Source organism: Pygocentrus nattereri, chromosome 9 (assembly GCF_015220715.1).
Source record: "Pygocentrus nattereri isolate fPygNat1 chromosome 9, fPygNat1.pri, whole genome shotgun sequence".
Lineage (NCBI taxonomy): Eukaryota > Metazoa > Chordata > Actinopteri > Characiformes > Serrasalmidae > Pygocentrus > Pygocentrus nattereri.
The window spans coordinates 44,788,348-44,809,743 of NC_051219.1; the positions used below are offsets into that span (position 1 = coordinate 44,788,348).

Sequence of the window (21,396 nt, forward strand, 5' to 3'; positions counted from 1 at the left end):
CAGGGTAACAGAGTATCAGAGAAACAGATGGACTACAGTCTGTAACTGTAGAACTACAGAGTGCAGCTATACAGTAAGTGGAGCTGATGAAGTGGACAGTGAGGGTAGAAACGAGGAGGTGGTCATGATGTTCTGCCTGACCGGTGTATGTTGTAACTGTGACTCCACTGCTGTGCTGTTTCTAATATTTATTATATCTGTGTTCTGTCCTCTCAGGATTCAGTGGTCCCAATTTAAAAGCTACTTTCTCTTCAAACTGGAGAAAGTAATGGACGACTTTAAAGCTTCGTCTCCTGATCAGCGTGGACCTGCAAATCCAAACGTTGAGTACATTCCCTTTGAGGAAATGAAGGAAAGGATACTTAAAATTGTGGACGGCTATAATGGGTGAGAGACAGTTGCTTTGGTCATGTTAGATGCACTGCTCATCTCTGTGTCTCTTAAGCGAGTTGACGGTACCCCTTGTCGGGTGGTGCGTGGCTCAAAATGGAAAGTAAAGCCTCTTCGTTTGAGTTTGTGATCTTCTTGGCTTGTTGCTTTGCTCTAGGATTCCTTTCACAATCCAGCGTCTGTGTGAGCTGCTTACTGAGCCCAAGAGAAACTACACAGGAACAGACAAGTTCCTCCGAGGCGTAGAGAAGGTAGGCCGTGTTCCTGAGGCTGATGGCCAGCCACCAATTTCACACTGTGGAGGAGTTGGAAAGTTTGTTCAGTGCGTTCTCCCAGAAGAATTAACCTTGCTGTTCTCTTTACTGCAGAATGTAATGGTGGTCAGCTGTGTGTATCCTACCTCAGAGTAAGTGCAACTTTGTCCTTTAGGTTTTTACGTATATATTTATCACTGGCCACTTTATTAGGTGCTAGTAAAAGGCTGGACCCCCTTTTGCCTTCAGAACTGCTTTAATTCTTCGTGTCAGACTTTCAACAAGGTGTTGGAAACGTTCCTCAGAGATTCTGGTTGGTTATTTGAGTTCCTGCTGTCTTTCTATCATCTGGAACCAGTCTGCCCATTCTCCTCTGACCTCTCACACCAACAAGGCATTTTCGTCCACACAACTGACCGCTCACTGGATGTTTCCTCTTTTTCGGACCGTTCTCTGTAAACCCTAGAGATGGTTGAGCGTGAAAATCCCAGCAGATCAGCAGTTTCTGAAATACTCAGACCAGCCCGTCTGGCACCAACAACCACGCCACGTTCAAAGCCCCTTAAATCCCCTTTCTTCCCCGTTCTGATGCTCGGTCTGCACTTCAGCAAGTCGTCTTGACCACCTCTACAGGCCTGAATGCAGTGAGCTGCGGCTGATTAGTTATTTGTGTTAATCAGTTGTACCTAATAAAGTGACCGGTGAGTGTATGTATACATCTCGCTGCTGTCAGAAGAAAACCTCATATCTCCCTTTTTGTCGGTTTTGCGTTCATTTGAAAATGCATGTTGCACTTTTTTCTACGTTTTTATGTACATTTCATGAGGGAATGGCCCAAAGTGACTTCTGGTTCCATTGACTTGCATTGAAAGTAAAGTAGGTTTTTTCTTTTTCCTGTAAAGTTGTCATTTTGGAGATAGGAGGTTTTCTTCTGACAACAGTGAGAAATATATACATTATACATATACCCATACACACTGCAGGCAGTTCAGCTCGTGTCATTGTGAGTCCTCTCAGGGCTCCATCTCAGCACCTTCAGTCAGGGAACATAACTGAACCATAATCCACTGAAATGATCTGTTCTAAGCTGGACTGACTCCACACGCCCCGCCTCGCCTCGCCTCGCCTCCAGGCTTTTACTCTACTGCTCTGTTTTAAAACATTCGGTTATGAAAAGGAACAAACACCAACTTTTCACCTGGAGGAACTGATTTAAGCTCCACAATCAGACCTTAAACCCACTGCTGGAGCTTTGAGGGAACATCTACACTGTAGAGAGAGTACCTTTATTTCTGTGTGTGTGTGTGTGTGTGTGTGTGTGTGTGTGTATATACACAGTATATATGGTCACATTATCTTTTAATGTGACCAACCACACAATAAAACCAGATCTGGGCAATAAATTGTATCTGGACCATTTGTACCTGGCATCTGAACATGGCCTTCGCTTTTTGTCTTGTTGAAGGAAAAATGGATCTACTTGTGTGAACAGAATGAATGGAGTCATGTTCCCTGGAAACGCCTCTGCTTTTTCAGACAGGTGAGAGTTCACCAGGTTTACAGCCTGTTGCGCAAGTCAGGCCCAAGCTTGAGTCCTCCTAGTAGTGTGAGCAGTTATGTAATATTCTCTCCCTGTCCCTCTCGTAGGAACGTGAACGGTCCCGGAACACCCAGGCCGTTAAACAGACAAAAGCTCCCTCTGTCCAGCAGTGTAGCTACCAACGGCCTTCCTGACAGCACAGAAAACAAGGAGCAGGCGTTCGAGCCGTCGGACAGAACAGTCGGGTAAATCCTACACATCTGACCCTGTTCAGTACATTTTTAGCAATCTTGTGGATCTGATGAAGATCAGAAGCTCACCACCTCTTGTGAAGACATTCGTGTTGGACAAACCAACTCCAAGGTAAAGCGGTTGGAGTGCGTCTCGTGATGAGGGACGTGTTGTTTTTATTTATTCATTCAGTGTTTCTACATCTCCTGCAGCCGAGACGCTGCTTGTCCACGGAAGGGAAAGTATCAGTGTGTTGTGTGTCTTTTTGGGCCGTGTCTTTTTGGGCCGTGTATCTTCGGTTCGGTTCGTTTGATTTTCCAAATGGGTCAATTCTCATTTTTAATTCTGTTATTGTCGCTCGGGAAACAAGAAATAGGTTCATTTTACAAACAAATCAAAAATACAATTAACAAACAAGCAGCAATGGAATTTGCGGTCGATTTCAATCAAATTAAAGAAAGCTAATCGTGCTGAGTGCACCCGTGGAGGCAGGAGCTCAGAATCAGGCTGTGGCTGTTAAAAATGGTGAGGCCAGGAAAGCTCGAGCATGAGTATGGAAAGGTCAGCCTAGATCCGGCATTAAGGAAGGCTTTATAAATGTTTTGTGTGTTTTATTGATTTTCTTCTATTAGCAAATAAACCGCGCTGACCAGCGACACGACTCCCGTCATGTGCGCTGTCCTGTGTTCAGGCGGTGGCGCTGCCTCCGGTTTTAGGGGAAAGGCGCTTTAGAGGCACGTTAGAGCTGCACCGATAGAACAGCAACATCAGATTACATTACATTGTACAGTGTAACTGCCTGTTCTGCTGTGCATATGACAATAAACCTCTTGCATCTTGAATCAGATCTTCAAACACCTATAAAAATGTCCCACTGCCTCCCGGAATGCTAGGACTAGGACTCTGAGCTTCTGAGACCACATAGGCACTTTACACTTCACACTATTTTCAGTTCAAGTGATAAACAATGTTTAATTTTGGATAAATAAAAGATGACCCTTTATTCTTCCTCTATTTTTTTGATTTTATGAGTAGTTTGTGAAACTGTAAAACGAGGCTATTTCTCAATAATAATAATAATAATAATAATAATAATATTATTATTATTATTATTATTTTTTAATTAATTTATTACATAATAATCACTCTTCCCTCTTTTTCAATCCTGGGTTTGAAATAAAAATGACCAAAAGATACTCGGACCCTTTTTTCCATTCTATGCCTGTTCTCAAACCCACCTTTGTTTTCCCTCAGCGACTCCCTGACGTCGGAAGCTGCGGGCTCAAGCAGTGGGCCGAAGAAGAACAAGCACCACGAGGATGAGGACTCGGAGGAAGAGGCCAGGCATGACGCAAAACGACTTAAATTTGATAAGGACAACAAAAAAGATGAGGAGGAGGACGAGGAGGAGGTGGAGGACGAGGAGAAGGACGTGGAGGAGAATGTGAAGGAGCAGCCCTGTCCTGCTCCAGCAGAGAGCTCGTCGGACGTGCCGGAGCCTTCGCTGCACGTCAGTACGGAGCTGAAGGATGCAGACGGTCTAGCTGCTGAAGACCAAGGTGAGATGTACACTGTAGCTTAGCGGAGCACACTGGCTGATTTATTACTGATGCCGTAGCTGTGCTATTAAACTAGTATGCAGATACTTGTTGTCTGTGCTTCCCTATTTACATTGCATAATTAATCATAATAATGTTTATTCATTAAAAATTTTATATTTCTTAAATTGTTATGCAGTTTTTGATTTTATGGCTCTTTTTTTTTTACATATTGGGCAGGAGCTCTTACCCAGAGCGGCTTAAAATCTGATCATTTTTACGCAGGTAGGCGAAGGTAGAGTTTGGAGTCTAGCCCAAGGACATGGTATAGTGTAGGGTTTACCAGGCAGGGCACTGAAACCCATTCCACAGTGTGCAAGGCAGATGTGTTGCCCACTACGCTACACCACCAGCTTTGTAACAGACACGTTACTCGTTTATTCGTTGTTCCTTACAGCAAGTGTCCAAAACGACGGCGTGAGAAAAACGTGCTGAAACGTTGTCGGATAAGGAGAAAGCTGATCCTGACTGTTCCGCTGCTGTCGGAAGAAAACCTCGCATCTTTTGCTTTTGCTGTTTTTCAGTTTTGACATAATTTGAGAACATCGGTTGTGTGTAAATTTGTAAAGAATGAACCAAAAGAAACGGCCCCGAAAAATTCTGGTTCCATTGACTTACATTAAAAGTAAAGTAGGTTTTTTTTTCTGTACTATTTTACAGAAAAGTTACAGTTTTACAGTTAATGTTAATTTTTATACAGCACTGTGTGAAAGTCTGAGGCACCCAAGACACGTTTTCAGAATCTGTTTATTTGCTGAGAAAAGTGTAAATATTTAAATAAACTAAATTTATACATTATTAATTAAACGATTATATATTATAATATATAATATATACTAATAACTAGTGATGTTCTGGATGTTGGTGTGTTTGTTTACCCGTCTCCAAGCCTCTCCTGGAGGAAGTCCAGTATTATATGTAGTTAAAAAGCAGCTCCTGGTTTGACCAATCAGTGCTCAGTAAATTGAGCTCATGATGTAATTGATGATATTAACGAGTCTCTGTGGCGGCTGTGAAGGTGTCCAGGAAAAATATGGACCCAAGAAATTCTTGTTACTTTTTATAGTTTTTCTGTTTATTTGAATTATGAATACGACTTTATTCTAATGTATATTGTGATAAACTCACTGCTGAGGGAAACTGGTTAAAAACTTGCTTAGATGCCTAAAACTTTCACAGTTGTTTTTTATATATGTGTATATAGAAAAGAAGATCCACCTTGTGCTGCTACAGAAAGTCTTAAAGCCAGGAAACATTCAAGGCTGATTCAGGACATTGACCAAGTTTAAAAGATGTAAACGTCCCTGTAAACCCCTCAGTCGGAATAGTCTAGTCCGATTGAGGCCCTTCAGAATACAGTGTCTATCCAATGGATCGAGGTGGGTAATCCTGTAAATAATCAGTTAAATAGAAGAATAATATCCGTGTAAGCGTCTGTATCCGATTACATTCCCTATCGGAAAGTTTCAGTCAGTTCTGCTTGTGCGTCGCGTCACAGTGAGAGTTTATACCGTTCAACACGGCGGAGCAGAAACTGGTCTGCAGAGGAGACGAAGTTCATGCTCTGATCTTTAAAAGACGGCGGTGGGACGGACGTCCAGCTTATGCGTCTCAGAGCACGACGTCTTCCTCTCGGCCTTCTTTAATAAGGACGTGTGAAGGACGTTTTCCTGAGTCTGACGTCATTTTAAAGCAGTTAAAAACACAATCACTGCTCACTGCTGCTCATCTCACTCTGACTGGACTCACGTGAGGCTGGTTGTCATGGTAACGTCTACACTAGGCGGTTCTCTGCGCATGCGCAGCATTTTGGATCTGATTGCTTGTAGTGAGCATGTAAACAGGATGAGGTTTTCATCAGATTGTTGAGTAGAGTGAGAATATAAACACTTCAATCTGATTGGGTTCACGTGGAAGGATTTTTTGCCAGACAGTGTCTCAGAATTAAACTGGTGGTCTGATATTTACTCCTCTCTCCGCAGAGCCCTCGAGCACACAGTTGGAGTCTTCAGACGAAGATGGCCACAAATCAGGGACGGAGGATTCTCCAGGTCCTTCCCAAAGCCCGACAGGCGGCGGAGAATCGGACATATTGGAGCAGAATTCTCAGCCAGGGAGGGAAGAACCTGCAGAAGAACAAGATGCGGAGAAGCACGACCCAGTAAGCAGCAGCAGCAGCAGCAGCAGCGAGGAGGGAGTGTCCAGTGCAGAGCCTGCGTCTGCCTGTTCGAGCAGTTCCACAGAGCTGACAGCAGAGGGCAGCAGCAGCGCAGAGAACAGTTCAGACAGCTCAGAGACTGCAGATGACCCCATGGAGCAAGACTGAAGATGGGGTCCTTGACACTGAATTTCTTTCTTTCTTTCATTCTTTCTTTTGTGTTTTGTTTTATTTGTTTTTTTTAAAGAAAACCACACCAAAACGGCCCTGAACCACCCGTTCTGTAAAGAGTGGATCTCTGTCACACCTGAGGAGGGCATTCTTGTGGCAACCCAGAGAACCTCAAAACCCCCTCCACCCTTCACGTCTCTCCACACCTCGTGTGACCCTTTCCTCAGACCACACTGTCTCATACTGGTCCACTGTTCTGGAGAACGCTTTTAAGGCTCGTCGATTTCCCCGATATTTTTTTTTTGGGAAGCTTTTGGATTCACCGGCAAGTCGTGTCTGTCCGCGGCACGTTCTGTACTCATCTAATCACGCATCGCCACACGTTCTGCATCCGTTGCAGTGCGACGTTTCATTAAACGTCTCGGTATGGAAGTGCGTGGCGGAGGTGTGTGTGTGTGTGTGTGTGAGCGTAAGAGAGCTCGTTTAATCCCCTTAGCTTTGAGATAGACCGAGACTAATGCAGTCAGAAAGAAGCTCTAACCTACAGATTAGGAGTTAAACATTCCAGGGGCATGCCTCCTCTTAAAGCGATACTAGGTAGGATTAAACCACTAGAAACTGTGAAGCGTTCCTAATCTCACACTCTCGGAACAGAGATTTCTCATGTAAACACACATCACTGAAATAAAGCTTTTTTTTATAATGGTGAAATCTGCATTTTCAGGTTTTTTTAAGCAAGCAAATGGTTAATGGACCAACTCCTGCATTTCTAAACGTGATTTATGGACAGAAATAAATCGGGTGTGAAGTTGGCGTGTGCTGCTCTGGGCTCTCTGCAGCGCTTCTTCAGATTTTACGTAGTATCGCTTTAACTCCACTGGCTCGGTTGTGGTTTTTATAAATGCCAGCTTTTCATTCACTCTTCCCTTCGATCTCCTAGAAGTGCGAATGTCCCTGTTTGGGGTGGAGTTGAGCGGCGTGTGCCTTCACTGTTGATCTCGCCCTCTGATGGAGTTTATACAGGTGTTTTTCCACAATCTTTGCAAAAAATTTGTATCGGTCTACATTCCAGTCCAGTCCCGTTCCTCCTTTTCACCCCTACCCCTTGTTTTCGAGTGTTGCCCCTTGTTCCTGAGCTACAGGGCAGTGGTTGATCTTGAATGAGACCCTCTAATAAAAGAGCATCACTTCATTAACAGCTACTAGCGCCGCTCTGTAGGCGACCCTGCCCGTCTGCAGGGACAGCAGAGGAGGGGAAAGTTCAGCTCCTCACTGCTGGGCTTTAGTTACATTTAGGGATCATACGCCTTCAAAGAGGGGGGCAGTTATTTATTATCACCCCCCCTAATTCTTCAGTGGTGTGAAGCTGAAGTCAGAGATTCTCCAGATTCTTGAGAATTTTCCTGTTCCACCTTAAATGGAGCAGCAGTTACATTCTGGCGCTTCAGGTGTCAGAACTGCTGGACTATTTAAGGTGGAACGGGAAAGTTACCGAGACATTAACATAAATTTTTTTTAAATGCTTGTTATGAAGAAAAAAATGACCAAAATACACAGAAACCACTTCAATCTAAAATAATGGTTATTGTAATTTTTATTTATTTTTTTTTATTCTCACATTTGTGGGTTTCTTTGGTCTCTTGTTCTCCGTCTCGCCTGTTTTTCTCATATCTCTCTGTTTGGAGTCTCTGAAAAACCTCCGTTTGGAGGGTCACGTAGCCCCAACACTTCACCCCACCCCTCTATCTCAGCAAGAAATCGAGACGCCCCACCCCTAGACGAGAACGCCTAAACCAGAGGGCTAAGGGCTCAGTGGTAGGGGCGAGGGGAGAAATGGGACTGGGCCTCCCTCGTCCCCTCATTTTCAGTGGTTTTTAGAGCATCATCTGTGAATGGAAGTGGGGGTGGTCTGTGGTCATGTGCACAGGATCATCAGGAGTTGATTTCCTTTTTTTTCTTTTCTTATTTCTGGTCTTTTTTGTTTTGGGTTAACGTTCTCGTGTTTTCCTGGTGCTGGTAAATAGACTGTAATTCCCCCTGCATTAGAGAACCAAGCGGTCAGTTGCGAATGTAGGTCATTTCCAATGGCGAAGCATTCCTTGTTGATCGTGTGTCTGTGTTTAACCACTATTGCGCCGTCCTTATTCGCTGTTTCTAATGAGCTTTTCACATTTATTGTTTTCCCAGCAAAGCCAGTCGTTCATATGGTCAGTGATCCACTCGTTAACACTCCCTCTTTCTTTCTGTCTCCTCTTATTTCTTTCTCTCCAACATCCGAGATGACGTTCGTACAGGCCCACGCACCTGTACCCATTTCCACAGCTCCTTTTTGATATTTAGAGGTTTTTAAATTTCTGTAAAGTAGATTTTGTAGGTCGTAATGAAGTGCTCACGGCTTTTGTGAAAAGTTTAAAATTTTATGATTTCTCTGTGAACCGAATGCCCGAGCTTTCAATACAGTATTCATATAAAGCAATAAATGTTAACGTTTTAAAAAGGTGGGTTGTTTCATTTGTGCCCGGAGATCAAGAATCCAATGCCTTTTGCAACTCAGGTCTTTGGGTTAGAGCTCGATAATCCGATCGCAATCAGATTTCTGCAGGTATCCGAATATTCAGATGCTCACGTGAACGCCAGACTCGGATCTAGAAACCAGACTCGGATCCAATAGAGAGGCTGGATTTTAGCTCAGGGATCAGATTTCTCAGCGCTGTGAACTCTTACTCTGATTTCTTTCCGATTTCCCAGTCTGAGCATGCGCGAGATCAGACGGCGGTGCTGAAAATAAGTGAGCAGCGTCGCCGGACCGAACATGAAATAAAAGGATTTAAATATTCGGTACCACTTTAAAGCTACGTGACACCTACGCAAGGTTGTCGTGACAACTGACGCAACCCAACTGTATATATAACTATAAATGCTTGTTATAGCGAGTGTCACTGGATATGGAGGTCACATTTGCCGATTTTGATCAGTTTGCTGAAGTAGCCTTTATGACTGATGACGCCTGTTTTAATAAGCATTTATAAGCCGTTATGTAGGGCTATGTCAGTTGTCATGAGAAGCTGACGTGGGTGTCATGTAGCCTTATGAACAGCACCGAACAGGGAAGTGCTACCAAATATTCTTCAACTTCCACATGATGCGTGTTCATATATCTCACGTTTACGTCACGTCTTCTGTGAGGTTATTCACAGGAATGACCAGCAGAAATCCGATTACTGTCTGAGATTCCACATTATCGGATTACTCAAGCACATATAAACGTGTTGATCGGAATTCTGACCAAAGCTGATTTTGTGCAGTTATTGGATTATTAAGTATGTGAACGTACTCAATGTTGGTGTTATTGACCAAAACATTTGGTTAGTGTGGCTCTACTGTGAGGTATCCAGGCCCGTAGTTCTGTCCATACACTCCAGACTTTATTCCACGGTTTCACTCCAGCAGGCATCATGAAGGGCTTTGTGATGGGTCCCTGATGAACTGTCGGAGCGAGGAAACCGCAGAGATGTTTCTCTGTTCTTAAAACAAGAAAGGAATTCATGAGCTGGCTTTCCGCAGAAAAAGTGCAAGTTCAGAGTTTTGGAAGTGCAGCAGGACGACCGTCTTTGAGCCCCGTCCTGGTTAACAACCTCCAAATCCGTCTAACAGCACAGCGTAAAGGAAAATGCGTTCTGCCTTTTGTGCTGTAAGATCAGGATTTCTGGCAATTGGGATGTCAAGCAGTTCGTTATAAATAGATTAATTAAGTAGATTAAGGCTCTTCAGCAAACAGCTGAATCAGGTTCAGTATAGATGAGAATTCCTGACCAAGTTTCAGCTTCACTGAACCTGACAAAAAGCCACGATCAACCGCTTTCTGCTCACGCAGGGTTCCACACCGACAGCGTGGTGTTCAGGACAATCCGCCGATCACAAGAAACCGTTGTCAGAACAAAATTCAGTTTTTGAAAATGTTTGGTACCTTTTGCATTGTGTGCACATTTCAGGGTAAATGGACTAAAGAAATGGCCCAAAGTCACTTGGGAAAAAATTCTGGTTCCATTAAAAGTAAAGTAGGTTTTTTCCCTGCTCGGGTAAAGTTACCATTTTGGAGATATGAGGTTTTCTTCTGACAACAGCGATAATTTTTGATGGATAGAAAGACCAAAGAAAACTACATAAATGTGGAAATTAAAGCATTTAGTCTCCACTGCCACGGCATTAATGCCTATTTGTGTAATTACTGCTTTATCTTCTTAACCATTGTGTGATGATGTTTCATCTAAAAATACCAGATGTTTAAAACATCACAAGGTGTCCAGTGTAGGGTTCTACTTTAGCAGCTGTAGCCAGTCAGCAGCCTGTCCATGTTATCGAACCACACACACACACACACACACACACACACACACACACACACACTAACAGCAGGCCATGTAGGAGGAGAACCGAGTGAAGGACACAGCACCTCCACTCTTTTACTCCCCGTGGGTTCAGCCCAGCACCACCTGTGTAATATAAATGTGTGGGGGGTGAACAGAGTGAAGACCCTGAAAACGGGTTTTTTTTTATATGTTCTTCACTGAAAATGAGCAGAGACCCATAATCTGAGGCTGAACTAATAATAAACAACATCATTTATTCTTTTGGTGACCACTGAAAATGGGTCCCACCAACCTGAACACCATACAAGGGTTAACATCTATGTAATATGATTTGCACCGTCTGCTAAAAAGCCACATTCTTCATGTGATTGCTGCCACAAACGTCATGAAGAAGTCGTCACCGGAGAGAAGCTTAACCTGATTGGCCCAAGAGTTGTTTCTGAGCCGAAATCCTGAACTTAACCAGCCCTGGAGCAAGTTAGGCATGCGGTATCGGATGTTGTGGCCTAGTAAAAAGGTCCATCATCAGACAAAAATCCAGAGTTAGATCAAATTAGGTTAAAGTCAGCTGGTTAAGCAAGATCGTCTTAGTGAACCAGAAAGAAATACAGGGTGATTCCTAAAGATTCGTCTGATTTCAAAGCCCCATATTTTTACAGCCGTGAGGCGCCGAGGAACCAATCACACTCCAACTGTAAGAGGGGGTCATAGAGTTTCTGACCGGCTCCTTCAGTCTGAGAGGAGATGCGACCCCTTAGCAGAGCGTTCTGCGTTCTCCACGTCAATCAGAGTGAATCCGTCAGAACTGAGCAGCGGGATTTTCATCAGCAGTGAAGCTCCAGCAGCTCAGAGCGTTCGGCGCTGGTTCCACAGCACTGGATGATCTCCGAAATCCCACTGAAAGAGCCGTGAGAGCAGCGACGCCCGACACGCTCAGTCCAGTCTGGGATGAGTCTCACTGTGGTGTTGATGTCGTCCGTCCAGCTGGAGGAGGTTCAGACTGAGACCTTGTAGAACTACATAATAAACTTTATGCTCATTTAAACCGTTTACAGCTCACTGCACTGATCTGGGATGATTTACAGGTCAAATGAATCAGTCTGAAAATCGGACGAATCTTCTTGAATCACTGTGTATTTGAAATTAGGCTCTCCGTCCAGTATTTGGGATATACTGCTCTATTCCGTTTTCAAATCAGCAGCCAATTACGAAGAGCTTTCTGAGGTGGTCTGAGTGGGTTTGAGCACAAATGTGAAATTGTGCAGGACAGGTAGTCCTGGTGTCCACTGTGGGCTGGATTCAGGAGTGATGGGTGAGTGCTGAGCAGTCCTTCCTAACACTGAGGTTCACTGCAAGTGCAGGTTTTACCGGGACAAGCCCACCAACTTACTCCTATGTTCAGTTCCCCTTAAATGAATTCGAGGCAAAGACACAGCAGTGATGGAAAATATGCAACATGTTTATATGGTTGATTATATGCATGTACGATATAAGGAATCCCCAAATGCTGTAGTCACAACAGTTTCACAGTTAAAATAATGTCTTATTTCATTCAATCACAGGTATTTACAGACATTCCAAGCTGTACTCCGATATACGAGCCGCTGTCAGAATAAAAAAACCTTTTGTTTAATTTCATTATGTTTGCAAAAGCCCTGGTCTTATTTGCATATAAAAACAGTGAATATTCATAAGCTGTGAATTTGGAACACATAACAAAAGCGGCCACGTTGGAAGAGCAGCGATGCAGGACTTCGCTGGTGAATTTCACACACAAACAAAGCTCCGGGTGGCGTAAGAGGCGAGTTATCACAGTGGTTCAGCAATTATGTGATGGTTGGAAGTTGCAGGGAACATGTGGCCTTGAGCTACATTTGGCTGTAAATATGCCTCAAAGTATAATCTTCAATAAAAATACTTGAATCTTGTTGTCAGACCAATTGATTCAAAGTAGTGACTATAACCTGCTAAAACAGTGTCGGGTATATACAAGTCAGTATTTAACCTCCAGGTAAAACGACCTTAAGCACAAGTTATTCACGGTCAGGAATGGCTTTTTATTCTGAAGAGACTGGATGAGATGATCCTCTTACATAAGGAAGGCAAAGTTAACTGGAGTTAAAACAATTATTAACCTCTTCAGCTCCTCGGGACCACCGGTGGTTCCAAACCGCTCTTCATCATGTTCTCCATAACGTTCATACTCCATAAGCTCCATTCAGAAGCTGGGCGTCGTGTGAGGCTGTAGCTCTTCTCTCCAGTCTAATAGACGGTGATGTCATTTTAAACCCTTATAATAAAAGAAGCTGAACTCAGTTTGTTTTTCTACTGAAAGTCGACCCGTTTTTCCCCAAATCTGGGCTCTAAACTATAAACAGACGGCGTCTCTTCAGTGATCTGCTCTGGAAACATCACTTTTAGAGAACAACACAAAGAGCGGCGGAGATTTTTGGACTTTAGCAGTAAATTGTGAGCGTGTAGTGATGTGTGGAGATCATGAAACACACGTTCTGTTCATTTGAGGAGCTTTTACAAAAAAAAAAAAAAAAAAAAAAATAGATAAACAATAAAAATGTACATTTATTTAATCCAGTTACTGAATAATTGACCCTACGATGTGGTCATGTAAATTCAGATGAACCAACCAAAACACACCCTGGTCAATAAGAGGTTAAAAGACATAAAATGGGACTCCTGCTAACCGTGATAGAGAGCTTTCATCTTTGAGAGATGAAAGAAGGTCAGTCTCCATTCTTGCTTCATATCTCCTGTTCATATTTTCATCTAATGGGACTCGATGTTTGAAAAAAATCCACAGCATGAAGTTTGAGTTTCACGTTTTACGCGTCTGAGTTTGGCTGTAAAGCAGAAATCTGATTACTGTCTGACTGACTGGTGCAGACCTGTTATCAGATTACTCGAGTGGAGGTAAACGTGTTGATCGGATTACTGACAAAATCCGATTTCCTGCCGTTACTGGATTATTAAGTGCATGTAAACGCGCTCAGTGTTGGCGCGCTACTGACTAAAACCTCATCCTTTTGGTCAAGAAGCCGTTTCTGAGAAAAGGAACTAGACAAAGAAAGAACAAAGAAGCTGCTGGACTTCTCAGAACAATGGACTGGCCTCCCAAGAGTCCAGACCTCAACTTCACTGAACGTGACTGTGAATGTGGAATCACTTGGATTGTGAAAATGCAACCAACTACTCAGAACCGACTCTGAAGCTGTGAAAAAAAATATCCCTGGAGATTTCTTTGAAAAACCGAAGACAAATCCTTTAAAACGAACGCAAGCTGGAAGAGCAGAAGGCAAACGGTGGACATTTGATATTAGATTTAATTGAATCTTATGGAAATTTCACTAAAATGTTGGTTCTCTTTTTTCCTGAGGCTGAAAAATGAACAAGCTGTGCTTTGCCACCATTTGGACTGGAAATCAAATCAATGAATCTCTGACTTTTGCACACTGGTGCTGCAGCTCTAAACCAAGTCTTTACTGTGTGTAGGACTGTGCAATACAGCTGAAATTCCATATTGCAATTATAATCGCCCGATACTGCGACTGATCAACCTTAACAGAGGTGCTCAATCCTGGTCCTGGAGATCGACCACCCTGGAGAGTTCAGTTCCATCACACCTTTTTTTGTTTGTTTTGTTTTGTGTGAATGTTTTGGTTGAATTCCACCATCAACATTGATGGTGTCGGTATTAACCCAGCCCAATTTGTTAAGAACCTCGGCTGTCTTCTTGACTCCTCTCTTATTCTCGAGTCTCACGTTAAGCTCGTCACCAAAACTGCATTTTATCATCTGCGTAACGTTGCAGGCTTAGACCCTTCGCTGAGTGACACTGGTGCTAAAATGATCAATGCCTTCATCTTCGCTCACATCGATCACTGTAACTCACTTTTCTATGGCCTTCCAGTTAAACTACTCAACCATCTTCAGTCCAAAACTCAGCAGCCGGGGTTCTGACCTCCACCAAGCGATCGGCTCAGACCACTCCTGTTCCTGTTCTTCAGCAGCTGCACTGGCTTCCTGTTAGTTCTAGGATTAAGTACAAACTCCTTCTTACCTTCAAGGCTTTACGTGGTCTGGCTCCGACATTCCTTCCTGATCTCGTTTCTTTATATCGTCCCTCTCGTGCTCTCCGATCTTCTAATGCTGGACTCCTCACAGTTCCCTCAGCTAGACTTTCTACTATGGGTGGCTGATCTCTCAGAGCTGCTGCCCCCAAACTCTGGAATTCTCTACCTTCCACTCTTCGTAATTGCTCCTTCTTTGTCTTCCATCAAATCTCGGCTAAAAACCTTCCTTTTTTCCTCTCTGTAGTGTGAAACTATTTTTTTCCTTTTCCCTCTATGATGATGATGTACAGCGTCCTTGGGTTTGTGAAAGGCGCTGCATAAATTGAACTTATTATTATTTGATGTTTCCCTGCCAGCTGAGGAATTTGCCATCATTCCATCGAGACGGTGGCCAAGAGCGATTTTCCAACTGTGGCTCAGAGACTTCTTGGACTGGCAGTTTTGGTGATGCTACATCACAGCTCTGGTGTGGCCTGGACCGGCTGGTGGAGTGATGCTGTATTGTGGCTACAGGGCTGCCTGAACTGGAGACCTGATCGTTGTGACTTCACAGATACGTGGCTCTTGGACTGGCTGCTTGGATGGTGCTGCACTGCAGCTGTGGGGCTGCCTGGACAGGTGGTGTTGGGCTACGAGATGCAGCATAGTCATGGAGTGAAGTGGAAATGTAGAGGTGTGTGTACTGTTTTGTATTTGAGAAAGGCGCTATATAAAATCATCATCATCATCATCATCATAACAGCCGGCTCACACAGTGAGATGCCCCTGAAGGCCTTAATTACCTGGATCAGGTTTGTTTGATTAACGTTGGACCTAAACTCTGCAGTGTGGTAGATCTCCTGGACCAGGTATTACGAGGCAGGGGTGCCTGATCATCAAACTACCCTGCTGAATCCTCAGTGTGTCAGGACTGAATATTAAATCTGTGTTAGGTGGCGTTACAACCCCAAATCAGACACTAACCTGGAACACATACAGTTTGTCTGACTGCCCAAACCACAATAAAATATCAAATCTTTTCAGTCTCATTTGCATATCGAAGCCTTCTGTGATATGAGCACCACAAAGGCCAGTATTAATATAATTATATAACAATTAACAAACAAGACATTGTGCAGCTTTAGTAAATACCCTTACACTGTGGTGACGGAGAGAAGGGGATTGTACAGTCGCGTTCCATCTGGTGACTTTGAGCCGTGGGTCAACAGTTCCTGAATGGTCATCCAGCTGTCCAAGATCTTCCGGTTCCTCTTCTTCATCATCTTCTTGTGGCTGAGCTGAATGATATCATCTGCTCGTCTTTCCTGCTCGGTCGTGCTGACCGTGCGGCTCTGCTTCATGAACTCCCTGCGCTGGCGCTGCTCTTTGGCGCGTACGGCATGCTGCTTGCGCTCCTCCTTGCTCCAGTAGCGTCCCATCTTCAGCTCGCTTGCGGCATCGTCGTCTGTGGTCATTCCGCGGCGTTCCTCTCGGATGCGAAGGGCCCTCTCCCTCAGGAGCTGTTCCCTGGCGGGCCGCTTGGTGATGTAGCGTGTTCCGTCGCTTCGGATTTTCACCTTCCACTCCATTTTGGGCTTGGAAGTGCTCTGGGGGGTCCGACACAGGCTGACCAAACTCACCTCGCTCTGACCGTACTCCACAGCTGACTTCTGCTGGATTAGCTGCATGTAGCTCTGGTAGTGCTGGGCATGTACTGGGATATGGGCGATCTGTCTGTACGCTGGAAGAGGAGGAGAACTCTTCAAGTGTCCTTTTCTTTGCTCCTTTTCTTTCGCCCGTTTTGTGGCCTCAGACTCCGTTAGAGTAGAAAGACTCTTCTTGGGACTCATCTCCTGTATAGGGGGCAGCATAAGCCTAGAGGCTTCTGTGATGGGCTTCTCTCTGTGCATGACGGCACCTCTGCCACCATTCTGCATAAATCTGGATAAATCAATGTCTGAAGGAAGCTCAAGAGCGAGAGATGAACTGCGACAGCTCTCTCCAGTGTTGTAGGCGCTAGAGCTGTCTATTTGCTCGAGAACATCAGCAGTGATGCTATACTGTCTCTGGCCTTCACCTGTGCTGGTTTTACTGGTGCAGCTCTGCTGGTCACTGGAATCCCCGCTTGGCTGCTGTCTTTGGACCTCCTGCTGCAACCTGTGCGACCGTATGATGCTCAGGCACTCCAGCTCAATGTTCCTCAGCTCCTCATTGAGCATCTGAATCTCTTGTTCTTCACAGTCCAAGTTAATCCTGTTCCCAAACGACCTGGCACTTTCTCCTAAAATCATCAAGGGACTGTTTTCGTTCACCAGACATTTCAGCTCAAGCAGCTCACGGAAGCGTTCGCACTCGATGTCAGGTATGTTCGAGATCTCGCCACCATCAGCAGAGAGGAAGGACTCCCTGCCTGGAATGTCCTGGCTGTAGCTGCACCTCTTGCCAGATCTTGGAAGAGTGTCAGAGGTTGAAGTGTGGTCATCTGCCAGGTTCTCCTGCTCCGAGCTCTCATCGTTGCGGGTGCTCTCGTCCGTACGACCCACACCACTGTCTTTCTCATGGGGGTTGGAGAGAACGGTAGCCGTGTCTGTAGTACCACCATCTTCATGTACTGTCTGGATGGATGAGAAAACTGTGAGTGCAATGCATTAAAGGCAGCTATTATGACCATCCTACTGCTCTGTACATGGCAATTTGATAGAAAGGCTTATTAGGAATGCACAATATTTACTTCATTATCCATATCTGAACTGTTAGAAATAGGGTTGGGTGATAAAGCGATACCAATAATTATTGTGATAACTTTCCTTGATAGAAAAATAAGAAATTTTCAATATAATAGTCCACATTCTCACGCTTCCATGTTCTAGCGACAGACCTGGAAAACTTTTGAGTTTTCCGAGGGAGATGGGAAGGAGTTAAAGGAGTTGCCAAATATACTCCTTGTTTCTACACTCATTGGTGGACCCAAGTGCAGAACTGAAAGCCAGCAAAAAGGGGAATAAGGAGATATATGGGGGCAACGGAGTGCATGTTTAACGGTAACAGTCGGCAGTCCGTGGCATTGCCGCTGCGCCACTGGGATGCACAGGCAGCCATGAGAAAAGCACCTCAAGGAAGGCGGAAATAAGGAGACGGGGAAAAACAGCAAACCAAGGAAATGCCAAATGCAGCGAGCTCAAACAAAGGCTGAGTTAGAAGAAGGTGAAATAAAAGGTCATCAGAAAACAAGACACTTCCTCTGCGATTGTGAGAGGAAGGTCAGCTTTAGGTTTAGCTGCTTTGCTCTTTGAGGAGTAAACACTTTTGCACGGCTTGGATCTTTTACTTTTTTTTTGTGAGTGATTTGGGGGCATTTACTCGCTTTTTGTTTTTTCCAGCCCTCTTCTCCTCTCTTTTTATTTTTTGAGGCAATTTCTTTTCTCAGCCCTCTTTTTCTTTTTGGGGCAGTTTTGTTTCTTTTCTTTTTTCAAAGACTAAGTACCATACTGGTCACACCTCTACAAAGGTGTGATGAACACTGGCATTTGGTGCAGCCTTAAATAGGGGAGCTCACAGGTGTGTCAGGTTAGCCTGATTAGTCCATGGTGCCTTGCTGTCGTCGCCCCCTGCTGGCAGCAGGCAGTGCAGGGTGGGTGCCTTGCTGCCATCGCCCTCTGTTTCCAGCAGAAGGTGCAGGCTGGATGCCTTGCTGTCGTCGCCCTCTGCTGGCAGCAGGCGGTGCAGGCTAGACCCTCACACCTACCTTGTCAGTCCACCTTGTAGATGTAAAGCCAGAGACGACAGCTCATCTGCTGCTGCAGTTTGTGCTGGTCATTCTCTAGTCTTTCATCAGTGGCCACAGGACGCTGTGGTTTGTCCCTCAAACTACTAAAAGCTGTAGTGAAGTGAAGTGTAAAGGGTGAGGAACTGTGTTCAACACACCCAGCAAACCAAGACGTAACTGTTAACAGTTTTATTGAAGAAAGAATGTCTTTTCTGCGCCAGCTGGTGTAACGTTGTGACAGCGCTAATGTCTTATTCATGGTATTTTGACATGGCATTTTCTTTCCCCCAAGAAACATGAATTTGGAAACTGGTTTTAGTAAAGAACAGAAGAAATCTTCATGCTTAACCTAAAAGGCACCTGTAGTGCTTTGCCATTTGAAGCCTGCTAGCAGACCCCTGCTGTTTTGACATACCTGGTGAAGCATGCTGGCAGTGAACTGCATCGCCTGGCAGGGCTGCTGCTCCAGCACGCCCATGTGTAAGTCATCAAGGAAACCGTGGCTGTCTTCCTCCAACCACTCATCATCCTGAACATGCAAGAAGGAAGCTGAAATCCCTCCACGCTGGTAATCAGTGAGAGTAGGTAATGATCATCCTTAGCTCTCTCAGATCCCGTTACACCTGGTCTTTTCATGTGACCTGTTTCTAAACTGTATCCTGACAAGATTTTAAACCACATGCATTCACTTTCATCATGTTTCCCTTCAAAGCGACCTTTGCACATGGTCATCTTGGAGGTACATCGATCAGGCATAACATTATGACCTTATTATCATTCTCAGCGCTGCAGTAACGCTGACGTGGTGGTGGTGTGGTAGTGTGTGTTGTGCTGGTCTGAGTGGATCAGACACAGCAGTGCTGCTGGAGTTTGTAAACACCTCAGTGTTACTGCTGGACTGAGAATAGTCCACCAACCAAAAATATCCAGCTAACAGCTTCCTGTGGGCAGCATCCTGTGACCACTGATGAAGGACTAGAGGATGACCAACACAAACTGTGCAGTAGCAGATGAGCTGTCGTCTCTGACTTTACATCTACAAGGTGGACCGACGAGGTAGGAGTGTCTAATAGAGTGGACAGTGAGTGGACGCAGTGTTTAAAACTCCAGCAGCACTGCTGTGTCTGATCCACTCAGACCAGCACAACGCACACTAATACACCACCACCACGTCAGTGTTACTACAGTGCTGAGAATGACCCACCACCCAAATAGTACCTGTTCTATGAGGGTCCATCAGCGAGCCCAGTAGCGAGGTTGCTGAACCCTCCTCTGCTGTCACTGAAGATGGGCGGGGTCGCCTACAGAGCAGCGCTAGTAGCTGTTAATGTTAATGAAGTCGTTTTTTTCGTGGGGCAAGATTTCAACCTAAGAGTCCTTGGGCAAGACTCCTAACACTACCTCTCTGGTAAGAGCGTCTGCATCTTAACATGGAAAAAAAAAAAAGCTTTTGAAGTGGTTCGACTGGATGCTGATTGGATTAAAAGGTTTTTAACGCATCTCAGGCGCATTTAAACTTCCCTATTCAGATAAGAAGCTGATCTTTGAGACTCGAGACATGAAACGACCAGGTGTAAACCGGGTCTCAGTGTAGTTAAACGCAGAAATGAGCGCAGTAGAACACAGACCTGGACTTCAAGTCGAGCCAGTAGGAGGCGTACGTGCCTCGCATTTCCCTTTGACAGCACGGCCAGTGCTTCCTCGTGGTTCTGTACCTCCACACCATTGATCTTGAAACCAGAAGCAATGTGCAAAATGAGTTCTGCCAAGCACATCTTCCATAATAACCAAGAAAAAGTTAGCAAACTGGGGGAAAATGATACCTGAACAATTCGGTCACCTTCTCTCACCCTGCCATCCTTCGCTGCAATGCTCTTTGGATCAATCTAAGGGACGAATTTAGGTGATTGATGTCCAGATTATTAGAAACCTTCAGGGCTCATTCAAATAGAATAAGAAATTCCACTTTTGATTCTCACCTCACTCACATAAATACCAGTCTCCTCTTCGTCGTCGGTCCTGCAGCATAACGTCAGGCCGAGCTTGTCCTGATAGGTCACTCTCTGCAGATGCACCTCCTGAAGACAAGGCAAAGAATTTGTCCTTTAACTGAACTTTTCTTTAATGATCTTACACTGGAGCTCAGTTTGCTCTCTTATTAGGTGGCAGAGGAACGTGTTTGTGTGCTCATGCATAAGAAATACCTCAAACTCAAGATCTTCTCTTCCGGAGTCCTTTGTCATGCCTTCAAAGAAGCCGCTGGGGTACAGTGAGCCATAGCCAGCTACTTCACTCCTGCAGTCAGAAATTCAGAGGTTAACTCAGAACTGCACCATGTTTTAGGCCAAAGCTCTATAGCAGGGGTCTTTAATTAAAATTCAAGAAGGTCCAGTTAGAGAGAATTTCCTCAAGCGAAGGTCCAGAACATCGTAACATCTAATCTGCATCCTGACTCAGAGCCATATACTGTTTACTGAAGTAGCTGAGCAGGAATATCAGCATCTTATACAGTCGACAGCTGAACATCAGGTCAAATAAAGTCCAGTTCGGTCAGATTTCAACAACATTTACTGAACATCAGATCAAATAAAGTCCAGTTCGGTCAGATTTCAACAACATTTACTGAACATCAGATCAAATAAAGTCCAGTTCGGTCAGATTTCAACAACATTTACTGAACATCAGATCAAATAAAGTCCAGTTCGGTCAGATTTCAACAACATTTACTGAACATCAGATCAAATAAAGTCCAGTTCGGTCAGATTTCAACAACATTTACTGAACATCAGATCAAATAAAGTCCAGTTCGGTCAGATTTCACCAACATTTACTGAACATCAGATCAAATAAA

General features: G+C 44.5%; 2 protein-coding genes across 2 annotated transcripts in view; one reads left to right on the top strand and one right to left on the bottom strand.

Annotated features, from left to right (window-relative positions):
- Window positions 1–7,053, top strand: part of ppp4r2a (protein phosphatase 4, regulatory subunit 2a) — an 11,846-nt gene extending 4,793 nt beyond the window's left edge. Inside the window, exons 3-9 of the mRNA XM_037541453.1 lie at window positions 217–387; window positions 548–641; window positions 759–796; window positions 2,110–2,184; window positions 2,292–2,429; window positions 3,670–3,974; window positions 5,996–7,053. Coding sequence (XP_037397350.1) covers window positions 217–387; window positions 548–641; window positions 759–796; window positions 2,110–2,184; window positions 2,292–2,429; window positions 3,670–3,974; window positions 5,996–6,339 — 1,165 coding nt within the window. The 3' untranslated portion in view covers window positions 6,340–7,053. The remainder of the gene's footprint in view (window positions 1–216; window positions 388–547; window positions 642–758; window positions 797–2,109; window positions 2,185–2,291; window positions 2,430–3,669; window positions 3,975–5,995) is intronic.
- Window positions 7,054–13,309: 6,256 nt separating this feature from the next.
- Window positions 13,310–21,396, bottom strand: part of pdzrn3a (PDZ domain containing RING finger 3a) — a 46,626-nt gene continuing 38,539 nt past the window's right edge. The window contains exons 5-10 of the mRNA XM_017715914.2: window positions 20,750–20,840; window positions 20,525–20,623; window positions 20,369–20,431; window positions 20,174–20,275; window positions 18,961–19,074; window positions 13,310–17,394 (exon numbers count right to left, since the gene is read on the bottom strand). Coding sequence (XP_017571403.1) covers window positions 15,934–17,394; window positions 18,961–19,074; window positions 20,174–20,275; window positions 20,369–20,431; window positions 20,525–20,623; window positions 20,750–20,840 — 1,930 coding nt within the window. The 3' untranslated portion in view covers window positions 13,310–15,933. The remainder of the gene's footprint in view (window positions 17,395–18,960; window positions 19,075–20,173; window positions 20,276–20,368; window positions 20,432–20,524; window positions 20,624–20,749; window positions 20,841–21,396) is intronic.